Source organism: Rutilus rutilus (assembly GCF_951802725.1).
Source record: "Rutilus rutilus genome assembly, chromosome: 4".
In the NCBI taxonomy this organism is placed as follows: domain Eukaryota; kingdom Metazoa; phylum Chordata; class Actinopteri; order Cypriniformes; family Leuciscidae; genus Rutilus; species Rutilus rutilus.
In genome coordinates, this window is record NC_140212.1 from 12771082 (window position 1) to 12797934 (window position 26853).

General features: G+C 37.7%; 1 protein-coding gene across 3 annotated transcripts; it reads right to left on the reverse strand.

Annotated features, from left to right (window-relative positions):
• Positions 1–603: 603 nt before the first annotated feature.
• On the reverse strand, positions 604–26853 carry LOC311289390 (decorin-like). 3 transcript variants are annotated; one of them, XM_084407385.1, is made up of 9 exons: positions 26790–26853; positions 17751–17867; positions 10646–10898; positions 5350–5462; positions 4058–4271; positions 3493–3606; positions 3307–3400; positions 2118–2256; positions 604–1858 (listed from the first exon to the last, which is right to left on the reverse strand). In XM_084407385.1, the coding sequence occupies exons 3-9, from the start codon at positions 10881–10883 to the stop codon at positions 1658–1660; spliced, it is 1113 nt and encodes a 370-aa protein (XP_084263511.1). In that variant the 5' UTR covers positions 10884–10898; positions 17751–17867; positions 26790–26853; the 3' UTR covers positions 604–1657. The 3 variants fall into 3 exon arrangements, with proteins under 3 accessions (XP_084263511.1, XP_084263510.1, XP_084263512.1); XM_084407384.1 differs by having other exon boundaries at positions 17741–17867; XM_084407386.1 differs by lacking the exon at positions 17751–17867 and having other exon boundaries at positions 26790–26839.

Genomic DNA, 26853 nt, shown 5'->3' on the forward strand with positions numbered 1-26853 from the left:
TATTTTTCTCATAAAGTCTGTTTATGGTCAACCCTGCAGTGGTGTATTTGAGAGGACACACAATAAGAACTGATATTTTAAAAAGCTGCCATTCAAAGAAAAAAAAATAGAACGTTGAGATGAATTAAAGGAAATTAAACCACACAATTAAAAGGATTTAAAATGAACAAATATTTTCATACTAAAAAATTTCCCCCATATAAAACTTGTGTTTTAAGTAATAAAACAGCCACATGAAAGGCTCTGGAAACCTTTGTTCCTTGGATTGACTTTGGAATGGATCCCTAAAAGTGCTATAATATTGAAATATATATATATAATTTTGTGCTTAGTGTTTGAACTTGAGCAAAGGCTGTATAATTCATATGAATGACACAAACACATCAGTTCAAACAGTTTTGGTAGAGAAAGAAACCAGAACTAGCACCCGAACGTGACATTTTTACCGTAGCATTTCAAGGTCTTCTGCGACTGTAGCATCCATCCAAGAAAGTTTGCCTTGTGTTATTTTGAGGTATCATTCAAATTCATTCACCTGAAAACCAACCCTGTGCATGAAAAAAGCCCATTAAACCACCCAGTGAAAGTTCCCAGAAAGCATGGTGAGAGATTTGACTGTTTATTTGGTTCACAAGACACCTGTGTCGGAGCCCTCATTGGACAGAGAGAGAGAAAGAGAGAGAGAAAGGGATTACCTTTATTGCCGATATATTAAAGTCCAAACTACTGTAAGTGCTTGTGCTTCAAAGCATTGATAGGATTCTTTTATACAGCATTTATATACAGCGTCTATACAAGAGACATTCATGACTCTCATGAAAGCAGGAGGTGTCCATGTCCGCCGTCTCCCTCCCGATCCTTCCAGACTGAAACACAGACGATCAACAAACACAAAAAAAAAGAAAGAAAACACGCACACTCGCACAAAACACCACAGTCTTTGAGAAGCTGAGTAGAAAAAGCATGCGTATACGTCGGGGGAATCGTTTTCGTGGAAATGACAATAGTGTATTCTACATCTCGAAGCGCTATGTTGACCTGGGCAGAGCAGACGGGATCCAAGGAAACTAATGAGCACAAATGTCACCGAAACATTGAGACGAAGAGAAACTCGTACAGCCCAGCTCCCTGTTTTCTCCCATTTCAACTGATTACGAGGGAACCAATGATTTTTAACAGCACAATCTGAAGTAGCGCTACACGGAAAGTAATAACTGAGTACATTCTAGCATACAAGCTTTTGTTAATTGTTAACCCCTTGCTGCCCGCTCCGCAGGCCAGCGGAAAACATAGAAGAACATGGCTTAGGTCCTGAAGATCCGAGACGGACCTTCGAGAAAGATCATTTCGTCTGGGCGATTTGCGCTATTGGATATTCTAAGTGGTCATGGCTTTACTTTATTTCATTTTCTTTTTTTGCGAAACTTCGTACAATTTCAACACATTTTTGTATGTTCAGTACAATACTGATATGCATTTGGCTATTTGAAAGTATCATGTGATATCTGTCCAGTAAAGTGCATGTTGAAAATGGAATTGTAGTTTATTTCGAGTTAACTGAGATATGACATTCAGACTAAGTTATGTGCTTGAAAGGATTAGGCCAGACAGGAAGGGGCGGGATAAAAACAGTGACTGAGCCGTCTGATTGGACGCTCTATTTCTTCCTGTAGTTGCCCAGTTGAATGGCCGAGCGGTCGAAGACACAGCGGAAGGTGATTGGCTGGACCTCCCAATAGGGCACTGGATTACTGAACAGGCTAATGCCCGAGTACATGGCCTTCTTTGTATTATAGCCGGGTGGGCAGAAGTCCTCGGTTCCCACAGTGGCAATCTTGTTGGCGTGAAGGTAGATCACCTGGAATTCAGAATGAGAGCGTGACAATGTGCGACTTAAAGTCACCATGAAATCAAATACAGCAATAGCAAACCACAACCATCCAATCAATTCCCTATGGACAAAATCAAGTCCCGCCTCTACATTTTTTGTCTTGTTCTAAAAGCCGTTTCACTCGGATATACGATCTTACGAGGGAAGAAAAGACTATCGCGACTTCTGTTTCATGCTGACTTTAAAGATATGTGGAAATGGTGTTAACTTGAGCGGGATCTCTCACCTGAATGTATTTGTGTTCTGGCAGGCCGGACGGGATCGTAGTGAGCGCGTTATTGTCCAGGTGAAGTTCCCTCAGGTGAGGCACATTGGCCAGAGAGCCGTTCTCCACCACACTGATCTCATTATGGCTTAAACCAAGCCTGAAAACACACAGTGATATTATTATTAATGCAAATGAAAGCTAAAACTAATTTTCATTAACTAAAAAAAAAAAAAAAAACTAAAACTACAAAAAAGCCTACATTATTGCTCAAAAATGTTGAGCATTTTTTGAAAAAAGTCTCTTTGGAAGAAGTCTGAAAATGCAGTAATATTGTGAAATATTATTACAATTTGAATTAACTGTTTTCTATTTTAATATTTTTTAAAATGTAATTTATTCCTGTGATGCAAAGCTGAATTTTCAGCATCATGACTTCAGTCTTCAGTGTCACATGATCCTTCAGAAATCCGATGCTCATGAAACATTTCCTATTATTATCATCAATGTCGAAAACGCTTAATATTTCTGTGGAAATCATGATACATTTTTAATGAAAGAACAGCATTTGTCTAAGATGGAAATCTTTTGTAACATTATAAATGTCTTTAATTTCACTTTTGATCAATTTATTGCATCCTTGCTGAATAAAAGTATTAATATCTTTAATACTAGAAAACGAAACATTTATAAAGTAAAAAGACTAAACACAGATACATTCTCAGTGCTGTTTTGCTAAATAAAGAAACAATTCTACCTATATTATTGACTTCCCTCATCAAATATAATCAGAATTAAGCTGCAAAACAATCTTCCAGTCTTCTTATACAGCGGTTAGTATTAGAGTCAATACTCTATAACAACTCAGCTGTGATTCAGTCTCGGCATGAACAGTGGAAAATCTGTGTAATGAATGTTCTTATTTCTCTGTGTGTTCCAAAGCAAACTGATCCATGCAATGATGTCATGGTGTTTGAGTCTCACAAGGTGTGTGAGTCAACCATCACCTCCAACTAAGCTGTTCTCATGCAAATTCTAAACACACCTAATGAAATCTGAATTATTATTTCCCCTGTATCACACGCTGAGTCAGGTTTTCAGCTATACAGAGCCATTTCTGTCCAGCCTCTTTAAGTCTGCCATGCAAGAAATTCAACTGGTTGTTTGCACAACAAAATGAGAAATGTATTAAGGAGAAAGATGTATTTACTTGGACAGGTTCTTCAGGCCCTTCAGACTGTCTGCGGTCACTTTAGTGATCTTGTTTCCATCCAAGTGAAGTTCAAAAAGAGAGCTGGGCAGACCTGGACATTTTTGACACAGATTAATTTGTTGTATTGATTCACTGAAGTGAAAGGGATATCCATCGTCATTCACAATAGGGATGATTCTGTACCTTTGGGAATGGTAGTGATGTTGGTGTCAGCAATTCGTATGTAAGAGACCCTCTTCAGATCAGCAAAAGCACCATTATCAACTCCAGAGCTACTCAGAGGGTTAGAGCCCAGCTCTGGAATGGGACACAGTCAAAATGCGCATTAGTTCACAGTTAGATATACATAGAAATGCAACATTTTTACACTGCTGATTTAATGGTGACTGATGCTTTTATACGTTACGTGCTATTTCCTTTAAGTGCAGGATAATAAATAAAATAAAATAAAATAAAATAAAATAAAATAAAATAAAATAAAATAAAATAAAATAAAATAAAATAAATAAAATAAAATAAAATAAAATAAAATAAAATCAAATAAAATAAAAGTAAAGTAAAGTAAAGTAAAGTAAAGTAAATTAAATTAAATTAAATTAAATTAAATTAAATTAAATTAAATTAAATAAGACTGAAACCGAGCCTGCATACATAATATTTATAAAACTGATGATTGATGTTTTAATTTATATAACAAAGAGACCACTCCACTGATGGTTTTCTAGGCAGCACAGACAAAAATCCATACCCATGACGATGACATTGGCCATGCCGGAGAAGGAGGTCTTCTTTATCTTGTTAATCTGGTTCTCGTGAATGCGCAGCTCCTGGAGGCTTTTCGGTATGTTTGCAGGAACGTCCTTCAGAAGGTTCTTGGACAGGTAGAGTCTCTCCAGATTGATCAGAGAAGAAAAGGCCTTTGCATGAATAATGGTGATCTTATTGTTGACCAAGATGAGTGTCTGAAGGGGGAAAAAAGGAACTTTATGGCATTTGTATGACTGCAAATATTATAGTTTATAGTTATTAGTGTTTAAATGCACACAATTTCAGTTGATCAACCTGAAACCTTTTAGTGTTTGTGTGACAAACACTTTTCACCCCTGATATTCAGTCATAAAAAGGTCACTAGCTGCTTGCTATAATCTATAGTACATTCCAGCACATAAAAATCTTCATTTATTTTCACTGTGATAATTAAATAGCGACGGCTCACATAGCATTTTGGCAACATTTTCTCACTCTCTGTTCTGTTTGCATTCATCGCTCATTGGCGCCTAACAGATCCAGGCGCCATGTGAATGTTGAGCTTGGAAAGCGAGAAATAGCAAAGGGCCCTCGACGGGAGGCTGTATATTTATTGAAGTTCAGGAGGCTGAACAATGGATCCGCTCCAAAAGTGAATCATTACACTTGTGCACCTGGGAATGACACATTTCACACTGAGAGCTGTTTTCTGGATGGGAAACACAGAGGATTTCACATTCCGGATCATAAGTTTTCCCCAAGCGGCATTTCGTAAAGTGTCTCTGAAGCTCTCCAGAGAATTTTTGCAGTGTTTTCGAAAAATAGGCGCAGATATTTGCCTTCAAAGATCGCTGTGGTTGCAACGCATAGTTTTAGCACCCAGTTCCACATTTTGGCAGACAAACAGTGTTGAAGTGTTTTCTCTGGAGTGTTTTTCAGCGCTGCTCAAGCATTTGTTTTTTGGGAAAAGAATTGCTTTTAGTGTAGAATTTCTTTTATGTGAAACAAGGTTCACAAATGGCTTTTATTTGAAAATTTGGACATATGTTCCTTGTGTTAAATAGCGTGGAAGCGTAAGGTCGTGGAAAAAACATCACGCTGTCATTTCAAGTTATCAGGTGGAGAGTAGCCAATTGGTCTTAAAACGTATCAGAGTTAAATAGGATTTTGTCCTGTGAGGACTTTAAGGGGGATTGAGAAATGTCATTGCTACTACGATCCAATTTAGGGAATTAAAGAAAATGTGGTTCAAAAAAGAGAACAAGGGAGAGAGTGAGTAATTGAATATCTCACTTGGAGACTCTTCAGGCCTTTGAGGTCGTTTTCTCTGATCTCTGAGATCTTGTTGTTCTGCAAATCCAGGAGAGTGGAATCAATTGGAATTTTTTCTGGAACGTTCTTCAGACCTGAGAAACACAAAACGCAAGTAGTAAGAAAAATGACACTGATGAAATGGGATAAGAGCTAATCTGGGTTTTTATGGCTAGAATCTACTTTGAAATCAAATCAGCTGTGGACATATGAATCCTGGTCCAACACCAACAAATACTTCAAGAGTAAATTCTGGTACTAAATGGCAGAAAGAATGCTGGACTGGACTGGTATTGGTTTTCGATGAGCTTCAGCCATCATTGTATAGATTAAACTGTTTATATAACTTTTATGAGCTATACCATTCTACATGTGTAATAAGAGAAGAAGTTTCTAAGAAATGTCTGGACCAAGGCTAAAGGGACACAAATTATAAATAATATCATGTCTACATTTCTATTCTCAAAATCGAAATGATTAAATTAATAAACAAGTTAAAAAATAAAATAATTTCCAGAGCTACATGGTCTGAGCAGACAAGTCTAGTGAGTACTAAAGCACTTTAAACATTGAACCAAAATAAATAAGGAAAAAGAGGGCTCTATAGACTTCTAAAAAGTCTGAATGATGAATATGCAGTTGGACTTTGGACCAATCAATTTTAAGGGACTTTGGACCAATCAATTTTAAGGGCAAGAGCTTAAGTAACACAGTAAAAAAAGTGCAGCACATCAGTGAGTTATGATGATGGTTCACATACGTTTTAGTGTTTCGAAACAGTTCTGAAGGTTCATTGAGTTGATCATAGACAGCTGTTATGCCAGATATCTCACAGTTTTTCTTGGAAGGATTATACATGCTGTATGATGCTGTCAATTGCAAAAGCTGACATAACATTTCCACAAAGGGGGAATTTGATTTTGCCAACATTGGACAACATGACGCAGCTTTCATTTAATGTGCTGCAGACCAGGCTACATGGAAACAACAAAAAGTATTTAGACACTTAAGAAACACTTTCATATTTATGAATGTCTTTGCATTATATTAACAAAAATATCGAAACAAATGGCATATATTTTAAATAAAAATAGCACACTTTGTTTGAATCAAAACATTTCCAAAAAAAATTAAACATTTTCTCATTAACAAATTAAATTCATACATTTACAGTCCAAAAGCTTTTTAGTTTCAAACATAGGAAAAATAAGGTAAACACATATCCACATACATAAACATAAATATATCTGCTTTACCAACTCTAAAAGCTCTTTAGGCAGAACCTCACACAAACATTGTTTGGTCTTGTTTTGCGGTGAGTTTCCTCATCAGTGCATGTGTATAAACATTTTAAGAATATGTTAATTATATAACCACAGGACAGAGGACCCAGAGATCACAGCTGGACATATCAATGCTGTCGAGATGTCTCACACATGTTCTTTTCGTTCTCCTCTGTTTAGTCTCATTTTCCAGTGGCTACACATCTCAGCTAAAATCACAGCAATCAATGTAGGTCAAAGAGAGTTTTATTATGGAGTATATTATCAGTATGTAATCCAAAAAGCAATAAAAAGAACATCATAAAATCTTTGGGGGAAAATCAAAATCGGAGTTAACCGTTTTAAAATTAAACCCAAATGGCAATAAGATATTCAGAACGTGCAGCTCATTGGCAACCCTTATGGGACAAACATATGAAACTATTTAAAAGAAAATGGTCCTCTGTGGTTAAAAATATTACTTAACCACTGAAATCAGCAACTGAATCAAAATCAAGAGCAGAGAATAACACAAAGCCATCGTTAACAGGCCCACGGATGCTAAACTCGTTCCTTATATTGGTGAGAAGAATAAAAATGAGAAACATGAGATGCTGTTTAATCCACAAAATAAGTCACACTTCCATGTTTCTCTACACCGTGAACATTCAAAAAATAGCGGCTTTTGCACCAGAGGAACCTTTTCATAGTTAGTTATTCATAAACGGAAGTACGCACTTTTTGGCGTGTTCACACCGGAGGAACTGGGAACGAATTTACAAGGAACGCTTTTTGAGAATACTAAACTAGCTCCTACTTCAGAGTAGGGACTAACCAAGCACAATAGGAACTACCAGTGACGTAAGTGTACGTTGATTGGTCGAACACATGCCATATGAAACAGCAGCCGCCATTTTTAAACTCGCCTCTTAGCCCTCCTTTTTGCTCTTTCCATCGCATTACTTATACGTCTATATTTCATTTCAGTTATCATGAATCCCACGACACAACAAAATAACACAGCCCGATGTGTTGAATAACAGCTCCGATCACAGCGTCCTCCATTCTCCAGTTGTTGACGCTGTTGAATTCTGCGTTTAAATGACGTCGTTGTCGGTCGCTTCCTACTGGAGGTGTGAATGCAACCGGGAAATTGGCCATAGGGGAATATTTAGTTCTCAGGGGAACCGCCCTGGTGGCTTCCTATAGTTTCTATAACTACCTGGTGTAAAAGCACCTAATGAATATTGTTCACTTAACCCACTTTCGAATGAGAAATACATGTACTAAACTGATATCAACTGGTCCAGAGTGTGAATTACCCCACCACAATTGGGGGGTACTGCTCCTTCACTTCTTCTATGACCATCATGGTCCACTACCATATCAATCCCCACCGTGATCGCCAAGTGCAACATGTGTTGTGCAAGTGCAACACACATACAAGGTCTAAACATGCGACAAACTGATAATCAGTAGGCTACACAATATCTCATTGTTATTATATATCCAAAAGAGAACTGTTTTGAACAACTCCCAAAAGTTAGAAGTTAAGTGCACTGAAATACCATTCTAATTACTAGTAAAAGTAATACCTTTACAAGAAGCCTATTGCCTATTTCAGAGTTTGCCCTGGCTCAAAATGAGGCGGAGGTGTTAAAATCATAATAATGTATTTTAATAATAAGATAATTAAATGTGTTTTTTGTACATCATCATATAGCCTAATGTGTTTCTCACATTTTTTTGTTGGTGGAGCTTGGTATCTCTAGGGGGGTCTGGGGGCATGCCGGGGGAAGAAAATGTTGTACATTTTAAAGATAAACTCATTAATCTGGTGCACTTTGAGTCACCCGAATCCACTATTAAAAATAAATAATCCACCCGCAAACCGCCCATATTCTTTGATTTAGATATCCGCATCTGATCATCACATTACAATTATTCAAATTCTTAGTGTTAAGTATGATAATATGGTAACATATCACACTGAAGTAGGCTGATTTAAAATGAACATTTACTTAATAGCCTAAACAGAGGCTTTACTCTCTTCAATCTTAAATTGTCAATGTTTCATTACATCACTGTTTGAAAACACTCAGAATAATTTTGTGTACCTTTATAAAGGGCATTTTCCCCTAATTTTATTAAATGTATGCTCCATCTTTCATTTCAAATTCTTAAATTTGATAAATATATTCAATTAAAATAATTAGACACTAGGCTGTTACCAATAAAATTAAATAATTTACATTGAAAAATTATAACTGTATTAAATTAGATTATTTTAAATATTTTTGAATATACAAATAAGGAATGTTGAAAAGAATGATACTTTATGAAACTAGCATTTTGTCATTCAACGTTGACACTTGCTTGAGAAGTTGAAGTCGTTCTCTATCTCCGTTGCTTCTAGTCACGGTGGTTAAAAATGGTACGGTCCACAATAGGGGTGTCTGAAATCGCTTTACATTAAAATGTTCCTACAGTGAAAATAGGAGTTGACTTGTATTGTAACTGTAATTATATTTTTTCACAATATCAGAAAAATTATCTGACCCCCCCAAAACTGATATTTCTGTCCCTTTGGGGACCCCCCAGTACCCCCTGTAATTCGAACTATGAACTGGTCCCAAAAATTGGTTAGCAAGCAAAAACACAAGCAGGCTCTTAATCAAACTTTCCTAGACAAACTCAATTTTGCCATTGGTTGTTCTTGGGTTCTGGCATTATTTCCAGACGGTTTTCCCTGCAGCTGCAGAGCTGTATAAACTGGGTCACATATTTCACTGGAAAGAGGTGAAGTTAGATGGAGAACAGGCCTGTCGGCACACCTTTCCCCCTCCCTCCCTCCCTCCCTCCCTCTCTCCCTCCCTCCCTCTCTTCTTTTCCAGGTCTGTTTCAAGCCAAAAGACCCGCGGAGCAGATGAGAGCTGGAGGTCTCCTCTTTGGTCTTCTTTTTTTATTTGTCCTTGTTCTCAATCCCATTTTCGTTCTCGTTCTTTCTCTGTCCATTTCAACTGGAGTTGAGTGTTGATGTTACGAAAGAATGGAATTGGCCCTTTCTGAGAATTGCTGTTCTCGTTTTGCCTGGTCAACAGTATTTCTTTCCAAACAGACGTTCTGCCTATCAAACAGTCCTCTGAGTAATTTCCTGTAAGAAAAGGCTGTCCTAACAGAGACAACATGCTTCAGCAACTCAATTACATTGAATTACGGGATAGAAGGGTAGAGAAATAAAAAGAGATCTTATGACGAAGACAATAAAACTTAGTTAAAACAATCGGAGAACATTTCAGAAGGATCAGTCGACTCTTTGTAACTATATCACTCTTTTGTTTCTATTGCTCTTTTCTGCGTAAATCACAGTGACTCGGTGGACAGGGCAGCTTTACAGGAAGAGAAGTGGAAATCGTTGGAAGGAGCCTGATAAAAGAACAGCCTTTCTCAAGCATTACACACATGCCTGGGGATTCAATTAGGAAAATGAGGCAGCCGTCTGGAGGTTAATGCCTAGTCGTCTATGGAAGTGAGTGCAGTTAACAGCATATGAAAACATTTAAAGTAGTTTTGAAAAAGCGACATAAGTAATTCAATGGTGACTCAACAATGGGCAGATCAAACAAAGAGAGAGGTTTTGTTCATGGCTGCTTGGCCTTTTACAGTTTATGCCATGAAAAAACTGACATCAGGTGTTCTGCATGGTTGCTAGGGTGTAGCAAGACAGTTGCTTGGGTGTTCCGCGTGGTTGCTAGGGTATTAAATTACAGCTTGCTAGATCGAGAAAGTATTTTCAAGTTTTATAAACATTATGTAGGCTATCAGATGGATAACAAACAAACTGTGGCCGGTCTGTGGGTTTATTAATAAAGTCAACAAGTTTGTTGTTGCCGTTGATCATTTTACATTGTTGCCCAAATCCAGTCAGAAACATAGTGATAATGGTTAAAAGAAAATCACATAGAACATATGCAGCTGTCATCAAGCAGTCTAGTCTAGTGTCACAAAGTGTTTACCTAGATCAGAACACTGGGCCACTCGCAGATGACACTGGCATCGGAAGGGGCAGACAGGTCCCTCAGGTCCATCGGGTAAAAAAGGTGGTGTCTGCATGGGTGGTTTACGAGTCGCAGGCAACCTTTCATCTCCTGAGCCCGGTTCGTCCTCCATCATGAAGTCCATAAAGCCGGACTGACGGAAGGGCAGAGCCCAGCATACGGACACCAAAAGCAGGGAGAGACAGGCCGATTTCATGTTGCTGATGAAGGCCTAGAAGGTAAAATGGAGAAGAGAAGGGGTTAAAGGTGAGGGGTGATATGCTGGATCTGTGATGGTGAGAGGTCAAAAGTCAAATGACAGATGTAGAGTGCATGAATGTGACTGAGCAATGTGGGTTATAACTAGGCAGAGGAGAGGTCAGGGGTCAAATGTAGGCATATTAGAGTAGAGGTCTCTGCTGGCTATTGCTGCAACTTTTCATGGTGTTAGACTGATGGTTGGCTTCATATGACTAAATGCATTACTATACATTTAATAAAATAAGGAGTTAACAAAATATTAATTATATTAAGAACAGAACCTCATGGGTTGAAATAAGGTATTTAAAATTCTCCTTAATTATTCCTAAAAATGCATTTTTAATCACTACTGGCATTTGTAATGAAGAGAATCAAACCATTAAATCAAATGCGGTAAACCAGGAGTTTCCAAACTTTTTACCTAGGACTTGAAATATGATCTCCTTGCGAGGGACTCACATTGGCATAAAATACAGTATTATTCTGAAGTTTGGGGCATTTTTGAAAGAAATGAATACATTTATTCAGCAAGAATGCATTAAATTGATCAAAAGTGACAGATTTTGTCCAATAAATTTAGTTCTTTTGAACGTTCTATTCAGCAAAGAATCCTAAAAAATTTGTATTGCAGTTCACAGAAAAATATTATAATAAATAATAATAAATGTCTCTTGAGCATCAAATCAGCATATTAGAATGATTTCAGAAGGATCATGTGACACTGGAGTAATGACTGTTGAATAATCAAATAAATCAATAAATTGTGAATACAATAAATGAATTGTGCTTATTCTCATTATTAAGCAAACAGTCTTTAGAAAGCAAAATGAACCCGTAATACTATCAAATTCTATAAAAGTGATTTAAATATTCCATGAAGCGCCCTGTGGGTCCCTGGATCCCAGTTTGAAAACCCCTGCCATAAACTGTTAAAAGGACAACCCTGCACTCTATATTTGTGAAAACTGTTGAAAGTTGACCTGGGTTGACCAAACTCATTCATGCCTCCGGTCAGGAAAAATAAAACCATCTCAGAGAAAGTGCACAAAGTTGTCCACGAGCCCACACATAAACATATGTCTGAGGAGAAGCTGAACTTCGTTGAATGACGGGGAAATTGTAAAGTAGGTACAGTAACTCCCAGAGCCCAGTTCGTCTTTTCAGGGTCATATCAGGTCCATGTAATCAACATACGGCATAATTACAGTAGTTCAAATCCTCCGGGCGGCCACGTCACTTGCACAGTGAATAACCACTGTGCCTTCGTTGTTAAACTCTGGAAACCCAGAAACTGACCTTGACAACCTTCGGGAAAAGACGACTTCCTTTTCCTAAATCCTCAAGCAGTAGGAGACAGTTATACACACATTTAATCTTAGTGCAGACCTATTCCATTGAGGAACCGTGAAAGGCTTCTGTTGGAAACATGGATAATCAGTATTTCACTATCACTATAGATAGATAGCCAATATCTACAAGCAAATGGAGTGTAGATCCAAACATTTGTCTCAAAAGACAAACTTCATAAACCTAAGAAAATTAATCAGATGTTTCAAACTCCTACAAGTCCTATTCAGTAAAAAATGGAAAAAGGTTACTCCTGCAATGCATGGCAAGTGACCTTCAGCCTTAGATTCCTTGTTACTGTTGATTTGTATCACATGAGAGCAATGTGAAACCATTTTCTGAGGTTCCTTCAGCTCAACCACAACCAGTATTCATGTTTCTAGAGAAACAATAAGAAATTGTAGTTTTATTCAACACCATTTCAAAACAACAACTTACTGACCTTCATTTAGACATGCTATTTAATGTAATGTTACGTTTTCAGGCCTGGATACAATATCCATCCCCTTAGACACCTTTAATTACCTTTGACCCAGTAGGCAATGAGACGCTTTGAGCAAACACATTGCAGAATCTCTGTGCCCTTTAACATTTAAGCTTTTCGTAGATTTACATTTAAGGTTGTTTTATGTACGTGCGTCCCTGGGAATTGAACCCATGCTTTGTGCCATTCTCTACCAGTTGAGCTGCGTGAACCCCTTCTTCAATATGCATTCCCAGCAGGAATGATGCCATAGTAAGAGTTTAGAGTCTCGGGTCCTGGTCAGCAGAATGAAAAGCCCTTTGAGCATTACAGGCTGTCACCACGAGCGATTCTGTTTGAAGGGGGATCATGGGAAGCTGTTGCTGCATTTGAGTTGCGTCCTGTCAACAAACCACAGGCTGCTATGAGAGCCAGGCAAACAGACAAGACAGATTGATGGTGTCATGCCGTTGTTGGGAAAGTGTAGGCAGGGTCCAAAGTTCACATGCGTCAATCACAAAACTTGTCTTTTAGCGAACAAATAAATTGGTAGTCTCAGTCATCACGCCCTGGACCGTTGGCTGAAAGGCTCATGCATAAGGCGCACGAAATGGGAAACACTTCAGGAGGTTCGAAGTCGTCATCTGATTGGTTGAATAATACAGGATTTCCGGGAGGCGTGTGTGTAGCATTCTTTAACGTAAAACAAAGCTGTTGTGATGCCAAACCCCCTCATGGAAAAAGAAAGCCATCGCGTTTACAACTGTGACAATGAGCGCTTATCAGGATCAACTAAACGCTGGATTTTCAAAAGTATGTGAAGTTTGCGGCACCATTGTTATTAAATGAATAATTTAGTTGATGCACGCCGGTCTGTTATTGTAGGGACATCAACTATTTATTTTCACACTCCTAAACATGACGCGGAAACAAAACAAACTGTGATTGGTAACTTTACGTGTCGGTCAGACGTCCTCTTGGGCGGTTCTTGGCCAATGGAAGCTTCGATGGAGACCTATTGCCATTAGTCTGAAAGTCTGGCGACGCAAGACTAACAAATTGGTAACTTCATAAGGAACTTCAACATAAAACTTTATGTGCCAACCACCAAAACAAATATATTAGGAACATCACAATGTGTGAACATGATCTCATAAAAAGGAGGTATTCGTAGGTAAATCGGGGTTGAAGCACACAAACATTAATTATTAATATTGCATCTACGTAAGCATTTTGCGTATAAACAACTTCAGAAACCTACGAATATGAAATCATTTTTCTGATTCATTGTATTTAACCAAATGTGATTAATTAAATATCTTTAATGTCATCAACATCAGTATAATGGTGTCATTCTGTGTGATTTCTAATATTTTATTTTATATAAATATTGGGGGAAAAAATCTATATATTTTTAGATTTTAAAATATTTAAAAAAATATTTGTACACAACTGTACATTATGTTTTTATACATTGTCAAATAATGTAATTTTTTTTTTTTTTTTTTTTTTTTTACAAATAATGCAAAATAGTTTCATAGCTGGTAAGAAAAATTTATGGCTGGTTTAATTGGCTCAATTCACTCTCTACTTGGATCCGCAGATCCCATCAAAGAGAAAGACCAACTCAACAGGAAGGATGCTATGTCTGTATCTTCTCAGCAGGAACCAATGGAAAGCCTCAATGTGTCAACGATTATCAGGACTGAGTTTAAATAAACTTGAGAAGTGCTTTTTCACAGACGCAGTTCTGTGCCTAACTATCAGCTTCTGCCAGGCTGTTACAGGCCCTCGGATTTGATTTCTCTCCATCTGCGGGTCAGGCAACAGTCTGATCCAGCTGAAGTGCTTCACAGAATCCAGAATCAGCACTGGCCTGTTTCTGGTCTTATAAATGTGGGCTTTTAATAATCAAGAGGAGAAAGGAAAATTTCCACGTTCTCAAATTCTCTCTTTCTCCATGCATGTCCTTGTTTTCACTCTGTTTTCAGGTCTGGGTTGTGTCACAGCAGGTCTGATTTAAAGGGAGGGTTGAAACGTCTAGTTTTCTCTTTTTCTCCTTCAATCAACCAATTTTGTCTTGATGTATGCAAACATACTTAAATAAGATTGATTTGAGAGCCAAAGACATGGGGACCTGTTTTGATAGAACGTATTATTTACGTATAGTAATACATAATCTGGCAGTGTAGACTGACATCACAGCTAATATAAATAGCTGATATACTGTATAAATACATTTGAGTTTAATCTCAAGACTGCTCCACTACAGGTGGTTTATGTTACAGAATTGGGACATTAGTTTGTTCAGTAATTATAGTTCTGTACTGTATCATTCAGACTGCATTGTGTCTTAGAAAGGTTGGCTTATCCAAACAGAACAAGTGATTTATGGGATAGCGTGGTGGAGATGAGGTCATGTGAGCAAACTCAGATTACAATATTCATGTTAACTGTTTATTACTGTAAATTGTAGTAGTAATAGTAGTAGTAGTAGTAGTAGAACATGTAACTTGTACAAATTATAATTACCTGTTGCAATTAACTTCATTGCCATATAACAACTCTTACTATTGTCTTGTTTTTCAGCAAAATATCTAAACATTCCATTCTAAATCAAGATAAATCTCCAAAGTATTGTTTTCTGAAAAAAAAAAAAAAATATATATATATATATATATAAAGGGAGATTTGTTGCCTAAAACAAGAAAAAAATGCATTCATTTGGTAGTAAGCAATCATTAAATAGTATAAGTTGCATATTGAAAATGTAATACAGCTACTTATCTTACTTTCCGTGTTCACACTCTCTCACACACACACACACACACACACACACACTGACCTGCTGCTCCTTTCAGCAATAACTCACAGAAAGGCATTTACAGGCTACAGGACATTTAAAACATATGTGCTCCCTTGCTCCCTCCATTTTAAAACATAAAAACACAGACGGTCCAATCTTATCAAACACCCTGAAAATTGCCTCTTATTTATGAAAGCATTCGCCCACTAAAAGCTCTAAAATACCCAGAATTCCCCAAACACCGAGAGAATGTTTCAGAAATGTAATTATCTGCTCATTCCAATGAGTCACATATCAAAACAAAAGCACAAAAAAGGGCAAAAAACGAAATATGAGGACTTATTATTCAGCTCAGCAAACTGCACTCCTGGACTACACCAGCATACAAGGGTTTTTACCACTCTGCTCTCTGCGGTCAAACTGGTTCCAGACCACTAAACCAAACTCCAAAGCCACTGCCACACAATTAGACTTTCTCACAGATCAAAACCATGGTTAAACCCATCAAAAAAGTTTCTTCCTCAAAAGAACCTACCTCGAAAGTCACAAAAAGTCCTTCAGATATCGAATAAGCAATTATATGCTGTGGGACGGCTGATTATTTTGGCTAATAAGAAAATGAATGAAAAAAAAAAAAAGACCATGACTGTAATGTCCTTGAAGACAACAAATTTAGTCTTTGACTTTGGTCCAAAGCTCCCATTTCCTTTCCTCAATGGGTTAAAAGTAAATAAAAGAGGGGAAAAGCAGACAATGACCAGCATGGCTACCATTTATTGACTCTATCTTTCTAACATCACATAGTTTGAATCCAATGGAGACCTTTGGCTTCCAAAGAATACTTTTTGCATGGCCTGAGGATGGCCTGAGGATGCTGTCTTTGAAGGGAGGAAGAGAGGGTTTCCTGTCATGGTACAAACTGTGCATGTGGGTTCTGTTCACAATTAATGAAAGTTGTAAGCCAAAAAAAAAAAAAGAAGTAAAAAATTTTCTAACCCTAGCCCCAATCCCTAAACCCAACAAAAGACAAATAAAGTTTTTCATTATAATGGCACCCATGAATTGATAGTTTAGACAAAGTGTCATCTCAAGATCACAAAGTGTCCCAATTCACGCACATTGAATGCGTCTAAACCTTCGACCACCTCTTCCTCTCCCCCTTCCGAATGTTTTGAGTTAGCTGGGAATTTTGTGGTGGGATTACCAGGAAGTGCCTTGTCAAACTTGCCTACAATTGGAAGGAAGCTATATCATTAAAGGATTAATGAGACACCAGTCCCACGCTCTCACTCTCTCCATCTCTCTCTTTTCTCCTTCAGAGCGCTTTCATCCTTCAGCCGATATGGCTCAAGGCACTTTGGCTTCCACGCCATGAATAAAGAGTTTGGGATGCGACTTTGAGCGAGTGGAGGCAAGCAGACGCAGAGCGAGGCCAGAGGACAAAACATCTCTCCAGACAGGTCTATCCGAGGAGAGCGCTGTTAGAAATCCTCTAGTGTTTTCAGGCCTTACATGAACTCTCTCTAAATGCCAAGTGGTGCACAAAAGGAAGAAAAACTGGGATGGAAAAGTCAGGACGAAGCAGTGAGAGTTAGAGCACACGAAAAGATGGCTTTTTCACAACAGTGAGTGTGTGTGAGGGATTTCACAGAGCAGGGAACTTGTCGCAATTTGGAAAAGACAGAAAATGTCCTGTCCTCTCAAACTGAACAACAAATCAAATCGGCAATCAATTTGCATGAACATTCACTTTTTCTGGCTTGAAATACAAATGATGGTTTTCCATCAGAATGCAAACATGACCTTAATCCACATGCAACCCATCCATAGCTATTAACAATGTACAAATATACAGGGAGCTTCAAAAGAAAGGTATTTTTTAACTTCTGTATTCTCTCAATTGCACTATATCTGAAATATTAAATCTAGAATGTCCCAGAAGGAATCAAATTCATTGAAAACTTCACTTAAAAGCTTCAAGCAAACAGCCAAACCAATGCAAAGTCCTCATTTCTGCACCAACCTTTAATGATCTGCAGAACCACCAAACCGCAGATTCCCGAGGGGTTATACCCACTTTCATCAGTGCAAACCGTCAACCTCTCTATGAGACGGTCAGTCTGTTATCTCAATCACAATCCCTACTTTTCAGCACTCAGAGGAGTTAACAGGAAAGCTTGCGGTGAGCTGATCTTACCTGTACGTACAGGAGCGCGTAGACGAAGATCCGCAAATCCAGAGAGGGCTGGAGCCGATGTGCAGCGCGGCAGGCCGAGGGCTGATCGTTGTGTGGACGCCTGCAGCCAAGATCAGGCAGGTGTGCTCTGTCAGGGGGGAGGGGATGGAGAGAAGGACAGAGAGGGAGAGAGAGAGGACGAGTGAAGGAGGGAAGGAGGGAGGGAGGGAAGAACAGGAGAGAGGGAGGGGTTTGATTTCTTCGTCCCCTTTCAAATGAGACAATTGGAGAAGAACTTCCCCCGGTCTGGAGCGATCCAAAAGCAATTGGAACGAGGGGGAAAAAAGTTTTGGAGACGAGAGGCTGGGACTATACAGGCATTGGCGGGCTCCCATACTGTGTCATCTGGTAAAGATAGGGAGTTCTGGATACAACAAAAGCGTCTCCCTCCCTCTCGCGTACCCTTTCGGCGGACTTCACGCTGCTTTTTTGCGTGGTGGAAACATTCCCCTCCTTTCCACCCACCGTACTTTTGTTTCTTTTGAAACAAGAAACTTTTTCAGTGACCCGTAACCTCAACCACACATACACACGTACAGCATTCCCAAATCCTTATTAAGCTTGTTTATTTGTACTGAGTAACAGGGCATGGAAGAGCATTGAATGTGCAAATGAGGAACCCAGAATGGAGAAGGAGGAGTTGGCTGAGTTCAGCTAGTTACTGAAATCAAGACCCAGTTTTTCTTCTCTCTGTGTCTTTCTTTATTTCGGTTATTCTACACTTGCCTGACTTTCTCTCTTTTTCTGTCGAAACTGAAAGACTGTTGAATTGGTACGAGTCAATTCTCCTAAATCAGCTTTTGAGCTTTTCTGGCACATTTTCAGGAGACAGGAAAGATAAGCTGTACGTTTTAGAAAGGGGTGATTAGGATTTCAGTCTCAAGCCTCATTCACACCGACAGCGATTTATCACACCACTGGATGCCCTGCATTACTGGCCATTTGAAAAGCGTATGAAGATCTGATCACAAATGAGATATAATTCAAGTAAAAAATAACGTCATTCAACTGTGACAAAGAATCAGGTTTTTCTGCTGGTAAAAATTTACATTTTGGATGGGAATATGTTTGGATGGGAATACTTCATATCATGATTAATTAATTAATTATCCATTAATATGACAATTATCAATGTCAATTGCCAAATGGTTGTTCTTGCTCATGTAATTTTTTCATTCAATATGTAAACAATTGTTAGTCGGATAGCATTAAATGCTCATCAAGACCCCTAAATAAGGTCTAAAATCACCAATGAGTTTGGACCAGACGGTTTCCGACGTTATCGGTGCTGAAAAAGTACTATGGTTTTAAAAATTCTTCTGACTGACCCTGAGCTATTTGTCAGCTATAATAGGGACAGGAGGTTTGGAGACACTGTGTGCTCATTATCGGAAAGCTGGAGAGTGTGATGTGGCGTCAGATCAGTGGAGGATGCAGATTGATGACTGTTCATCATCTCCTCCGGCCATCTGCCTTGGGCTGAGCTCAGAGTCAGAGAATCTGGCCAGTAAACCTGAGGCCAAATGTCCACATAAAACTCAGACACTTTTGTGTGACCCACACCCTCCTATTTACCCGCTTCACATTCTGTCCTTCTCTCTCTTTTCTCTCCCTTGCTCACCGCACATGAATCTGTATTTAATATAGTCTGATTTTCTTTTCTTTTACCTTGAGTAGTTTTGTTCTTGGTTTTCGGAGAATGAGGACATGTCACGCAACCTGATCATATTGCATTTGCTTCATTGTAGAGCTTCTACCAAGTGACACATGAATTTGCGCCGAAAGTTTGACGTCTTTGACGCTGACCAACAAAAAAATATGATTTTCTTTCTTTCTACAAACTTTTTGGGTCACGACTTCTCACTTGAGAACCGATGCACTTAATGATGCTGAATTATTCACTGCTGGGACGTTTTTGCTGGCAAATGAATGAATGACTGTGATTTTTTTGACCCTCTGCAAATCTGATTTCTGTCTGTTTCATAATGAACCAATGGGATCAAAGCAGGTTACAGCTGTTGCATGAGTTTATGTTTAACACCACCAGTACTCTCTAAAGGATAGTTGACACAAGGGTCCCTGCTGGTCTCAATAGCTGTTTGGCTGCATGTCTACATACACACACAAGCTATAAACCCTAATGTGGAAACTATTACACTATTAGTCAAATGGATGAGAGGAAGTTATTGGCTATGCATGGCTTTAAGACCAAAGGGGAAAAGGCACATATATATGCACACACACACACATATATATATATATAAATATATATATATATATATATATATATATACAGTACCAGTCAAAAGTTTGGAAACGTTACTATTTTTAATGTTTTTGAAAGAAGTCTCTTATGCTCATCAAGCCTGCAGTAAAAAAAAAAAAAAAAAAAAAAAAACAGTAATATTATGAAATATTATTACAATTTAAAATAATGGTTCTCTTTTTTAATATACTTTAAAATGTAATTTATTTTTTTGTGATGCAAAGCTGAATTTTCATCAGCAAGTACTCCAGTCTTTGCTGTCTTATGATCCTCAGAAATCATTCTAATATGCTGATTTTATGATCAATGTTGGAAACAGTTGTGCTGCTTAATATTTTTTTTATAACCTGAGATACTTTTTTCAGATTATTTGATGAATAAAAGTTAAAAAGAACTGTATTTATTTAGAATAGAAATCTTTTGTAACAATATACACTACCGTTCAAAAGTTTGGGAACAATAACTTCTTCTTTTTTTAAAGAAATTAGTACTTTAATTCAACAAGGATGCGTTAAATTGCTAAAAGGTGATGGTAACGATTTATATTGTTAGAAATGTTTTTATTTTGAATAAATGCTGTTTTTATGAATAAATGCTGTTAACGTTTTACTCATCAATGAATCCTGAAAAAAGTATTCCAAAAAAATATATTAAACAGCACAACTGTTTCCATCATTGATAATAACTGAGTATCAAATCATCATATTAGAATGATTTCTGAAGGGTCATAAGACACCAAAGACTGGAGTACTTGCTGATGAAAATTCAGCTTTGCATCACAAAAATAAATTACATTTTAAAATATATTAAAAAAGAGAACCATTATTTTAAATTGTAATAATATTTCATAATATTACTGGTTTTTTTTATTATTTTTTTATTATTTTTTTACTGCAGGCTTGATGAGCATAAGAGACTTCTTTCAAAAACATAAAAAATAGTAATGTTTCCAAACTTTTGACTGGTACTGTATATACATATACTTGCATGGTATAAAGTGTTAAATTAAGCATCTAAAATAGTTTTACATACCATATAGCATGTCACACTGAAGGACATGCAATCTTTCCAAAGAATATTTCACGTCAGCCACCCATAAATTGGGCCCGTGAAAACCATGTACTCACATTAAAATTTCCTGTAGACATCCTGACCTGACAAAGGCTTTGAATCATTGTTATAAAAGTAAGTTGTGTGAGATCCCACGTCATTCAGAGGTTAGTTACACAATGCAAAGTGTAATCGGGACCTATGACTCAACTTTTTGCAAGCAATCTGGATTCAATCTCAGAACTGGTTCAAGTAAAGAGTGGCAAGATTGAAGCAGCTCTGTCTGCCTTATGCTTGGCATTTATACCGATCTGCAGACCAGACGAGAGACGTGATGAATGCATCTGAAAAGGGAGGTCAGAGTCTGTTAAAATCATCAGAACCTGCAAGCAGAGACCTGACCAAACCACGATGGAGAAGCGAAGAGAAATATGAACCTTTTCTGCTTCTGGAACCGCTGAACAGCTGGAACAAGATGAGGAGCAAGAGAAAAAAGAAAAACATAACAAAAAGACAAAAGATATCAACATTCAATCAATGTCACTGACACACCGAACATAATCCAATAATTTAATAAATCACTATAGTACAATAAACAATACAATGTCATTAGTTAAGAGCACTCAATGGAAAGTCTTGCTTTAGGGTCCAGTTACACGGATGAGAAACACATTAATTACTCATTTTGTTTTGTTTTTACTCATTTATGAATGTTAAAATTCCTCTTGTCTCTCCTCATCATGTATGTCATATTGTCAGAAATATGCATCTTCATCTTCATCCTCACTGCGACAAGAACGTATTGCAACCCAAAACATTGTAAGTGTTCTACACTCACCTAAAGGATTATTAGGAACACCATACTAATACTGTGTTTGACCCCCTTTCGCCTTCAGAACTGCCTTAATTCTACGTGGCATTGATTCAACAAGGTGCTGAAAGCATTCTTTAGAAATGTTGGCCCATATTGATAGGATAGCATCTTGCAGTTGATGGAGATTTGTGGGATGCACATCCAGGGCACGAAGCTCCCGTTCCACCACATCCCAAAGATGCTCTATTGGGTTGAGATCTGGTGACTGTGGGGGCCATTTTAGTACAGTGAACTCATTGTCATGTTCAAGAAACCAATTTGAAATGATTTGAGCTTTGTGACATGGTGCATTATCCTGCTGGAAGTAGCCATCAGAGGATGGGTACATGGTGGTCATAAAGGGATGGACATGGTCAGAAACAATGCTCAGGTAGGCCGTGGCATTTAAACGATGCCCAATTGGCACTAAGGGGCCTAAAGTGTGCCAAGAAAACATCCCCCACACCATTACACCACCACCACCAGCCTGCACAGTGGTAACAAGGCATGATGGATCCATGTTCTCATTCTGTTTACGCCAAATTCTGACTCTACCATCTGAATGTCTCAACAGAAATCGAGACTCATCAGACCAGGCAACATTTTTCCAGTCTTCAACTGTCCAATTTTGGTGAGCTCGTGCAAATTGTAGCCTCTTTTTCCTATTTGTAGTGGAGATGAGTGGTACCCGGTGGGGTCTTCTGCTGTTGTAGCCCATCCGCCTCAAGGTTGTGCGTGTTGTGGCTTCACAAATGCTTTGCTGCATACCTCGGTTGTAACGAGTGGTTATTTCAGTCAAAGTTGCTCTTCTATCAGCTTGAATCAGTCGGCCCATTCTCCTCTGACCTCTAGCATCAACAAGGCATTTTCGCCCACAGGACTGCCGCATACTGGATGTTTTTCCCTTTTCACACCATTCTTTGTAAACCCTAGAAATGGTTGTGCGTGAAAATCCCAGTTACTGAGCAGATTGTGAAATACTCAGACCGGCCCGTCTGGCACCAACAACCATGCCACGCTCAAAATTGCTTAAATCACCTTTCTTTCCCATTCTGACATTCAGTTTGGAGTTCAGGAGATTGTCTTGACCAGGACCACACCCCTAAATGCATTGAAGCAACTGCCATGTGATTGGTTGATTAGATAATTGCATTAATGAGAAATAGAACAGGTGTTCCTAATAATCCTTTAGGTGAGTGTATATGAACACAACCAACTTTGTTAGAGATATTCAATCAAATCAAAACTATAAAGTCTAGCCACCTTTTGTTGTGTTTCATTAGAAAAAGTATTATAAAGTATTCTTTGACATTGCTTGACATTAACTTTTTTGCTCACCAGCCACTGTGGCTATAGTGGTTTTTCCAAAATTACTAGCCAATCAGCATTTTTACTGGCCACAGTTTTGACATTGATACCATGGGGAAATAACTGCCATATAGATATTTTTAATATTATCTCATAATGTGGCAGCAGGTATATTAGGCAGCTGTCACTTTAAGATCTGACACACAGATCCATTATACTGTTATGCATGCATTTTCTTTCTCAACTGTTTAACTTAAAACATACGTGAATACTCGCCAAGACCGGCATTTTGACATTATTTTGTGTGTATTTGATAGTTTAAGCACAATAAGCAGTGAAAAAGAACTTAATTTAGTTCGAAAATGATAGTGTGTCAACTCGCTGTTGGAGAGATGAGAGAGCGAGAAAGCTCAGCTGGTATCGTGTCTTAGAAGTGTTTCAGATATTTCGGTCATAATTCATAATTTTTTTAACACTACATTGCACTTAGTTTATTATTTCAGATGCCTTTTTTTTAAAAGACTACAATAGAAAAATTTAGATATTATATGTGAAATTCAATCCGCCAAAGTGGCTAATAGGAGTGACTGCGTTACACGCCACTGCTGAAATATTTGTGAGTTTAAGGCTATGTTTTGTTCACTGATTTATATGTGATTTATTTAAAAAACATTAAATCAGTCTGGTTTTGTGAAACGGATGACGGCTGTCATTAAAAGCTCCTCTAATCTAATCCCTGTATCACCGACCACAATCACTAAAGAGAAGCACACAGACCCCACATCTGAAATCAAGGCCTTAAGACAAAACACAGCTGTGGAAGTATGGGCGGTACGGAATGTCCTCTTACCTCCTTGTCTACACACTTTCTTTTAGATTTGTGTTGTTATTATTTGTATGATTATATCCCCGCCTGTATGTGTAGCATACTTAGCAAGCATTCAAAGCTTTACATTTATTAGCAAGACTTGCCAAACTCAGTACAATTGGATTTTACAACCAAATTGTGTGCAGGATGTGTGTAATCTCCTTGGCATCTTTGTAAATGTATATTTGTTGTACTGAAATTCAAGAGGGCCAAGATGTGACAGATGACAGACCGCATTGCTATTTACGTAACTCAATTACCAATTTAACAAACCACTAAACTTTATCCTCAGTTATTAAACTACAATTTCATGCAATTAATTACTTAAAATCTGGTATGTTGGTGGTCGAGTCAGAGTCAGACTGCTTTTCTTTAAGTGGGCTGATCCAGTGTCAGTTTCTCTGGTTCAGTCTGGTTTTGATTTATAGCTTCCATCAGACACCAAACAGCTTTTACTGCTGCCAACTCAGTCATAAGAGCCCAAAAAGAGCCATAAAATCCATGTCAAACCAGGCAAAACCCAGCAGAACCCCACACAAACCTGCTTATAAATCCAACAGTCCCTAACTAAAGGAACCCAGAGACCCGAAGAAATCCTTGTACATGCGAGAACATACAAGAAAACAAAACACATAATAAACCTTTACAAAGTAATAACAAAAAAAAAAAAAAAAATGATAATGATGTGAGACTTTGCTTTTGTTGCAGTTCACCACAATGTCTTTTAACTTTTCAACTGGAGTGTTACTGGTTAGAGGATTTTTCCCCCCAGGAACATTTTTTGAATGTACATATGGTTTTACTATAGTCTTTTTTCATGAATAAATGAATGAATTATGTGAAATATTGTCTTTTGTTGGATTTGAGGACAGATTAAAACAGCCTGACAGCCTGAATTATTCACATTCTGTCTAATGTCACCTACTTTTTTTTATTTTTGTTTGTTTTTAAAAAATGCTTGAATTGATTTTATCTGGTAATTTTGTGTTCAAATACAAAAGATGTGATGTGTCAGAGCAGAGGTTGGCTGGATTCTAAGGCTCCAAATTTCCTGCATGGGGGCGTTTGTCGTCTAAATGTTTTAAGTGTGTGAGAAAATCAAATTAACCAAACTAATGGGCTCAAACATGTTTTCGGAGAAAAACAATCATAAGTGTGAGTTTGTATTTGAGTGTATTTTGTGAGAAAAATTTCTATGGACAAATCCTGATAGACAGTAAAATGTGATGTCTTTACCAGTCTCGTCAAGCTTGCAAACGTAGTATGGAATTTCTGCAGTTGTTTTTGTGTGTGTGTGTGTGTGTGTGTGTGTGTGTGTGTGTCTGTGGTCCTGGTAAACCGTACGTTATGGGGTCCCCATGAGGAAAAAGCTTATAAATCACACTAATTGACGTTTTTTGAAAATGTAAAAATGCATCAAGTTTTCTGTGATGGGTAGGTTTAGGGGTAAGGTTAGTGTAAGGGTATAGAATATACCATTTATACTGTATAAAAACCATTATGTCAATGGAAAGTCCCCATAAAACATGGAAACCCAGCATATATCTGAAAACATATATATATTATTATCTGAAAACAGGTTAATATCTTGCACAATGTTGCTTCTCAATTAAATTGATCTTGTATTTAGGACAAAGGCAAGACTAAATACCTATTTGCACCTATCAGCACCAGCTAACGCATTCATATTTTGGATCAGTAAAATACAGTAAAAACAAGCAAGCCTTTTCTCCTCTGCAGCTGAAAGATGGAAGTTTTAAAGAAACCCAAGAGAGCCAAACGTCTGCAGTGCATCACCGAAAAAATGTCAGTGATAACAACATAAACAGATGCTTCCACCCCGAACGCACACAAATGACACAAAAACACACGCACACCCCAAACAACATCCAATACACACATACTCTAGTCCACAATAGGGGAGACCGGGGACAGCTGCAACACTTTTTGCATTTCTCTCAGTTACTCAGAGACTATTTGAGCTAGCTAGACCAACCAAATTTGTATATATTAAACTTGCAATTTATCATTTTAAGATGATTATATATGACATATCGCTCACAGTATTTATTTGAATGGAAGAAGCCAAATGTTGCAGCTGACCCCAACCCAGGGGACAGTTGCAACACAACCCAGGGATGGTTGCAACATGTTAAAAATATCTTAAATTTCATTAATTAACTTAAGATAGAATTCAGAAAATATTAACGGTTTTAGGCCTACTATACTATTATAGTATTATTTATTTCAATAATATTATTGTAGCCTATAATTTATTTATTTAGTCATATTTATTAAATAACAGTTATTGAGTTTTGTTTGTTTATGTGTAGAACATAGGCCTACATAGATTCAGTGTGCAGGTGTTACAGATGCTATTCAATCTCTCCATATTTCAGTGTCAGACAGGAAGAATTGAACAATTTGAAATGCAACAAACTTTTATTAAACATGCAATTTATAACTTGTTGCAACCGTCCCCAACCCTATCAGCCACGACAGAACATCATGCGCCTGCTAGACACACTGACTTTGACACATGCTAACCATGTCATTTAGAAGTCAACAAAACAATAATTCAAACTAAGTAAGTTTTGATTAATTCAGACAAAATGTCAGGACAGTATGACAAAAATATATCTCATGAAAAAATTTACTTTCATACCTCCAAAACAAGTTTTGTTCAATAAATGCAGCAGCAGATGTTGAATATGTCTACTGTCTTTTTG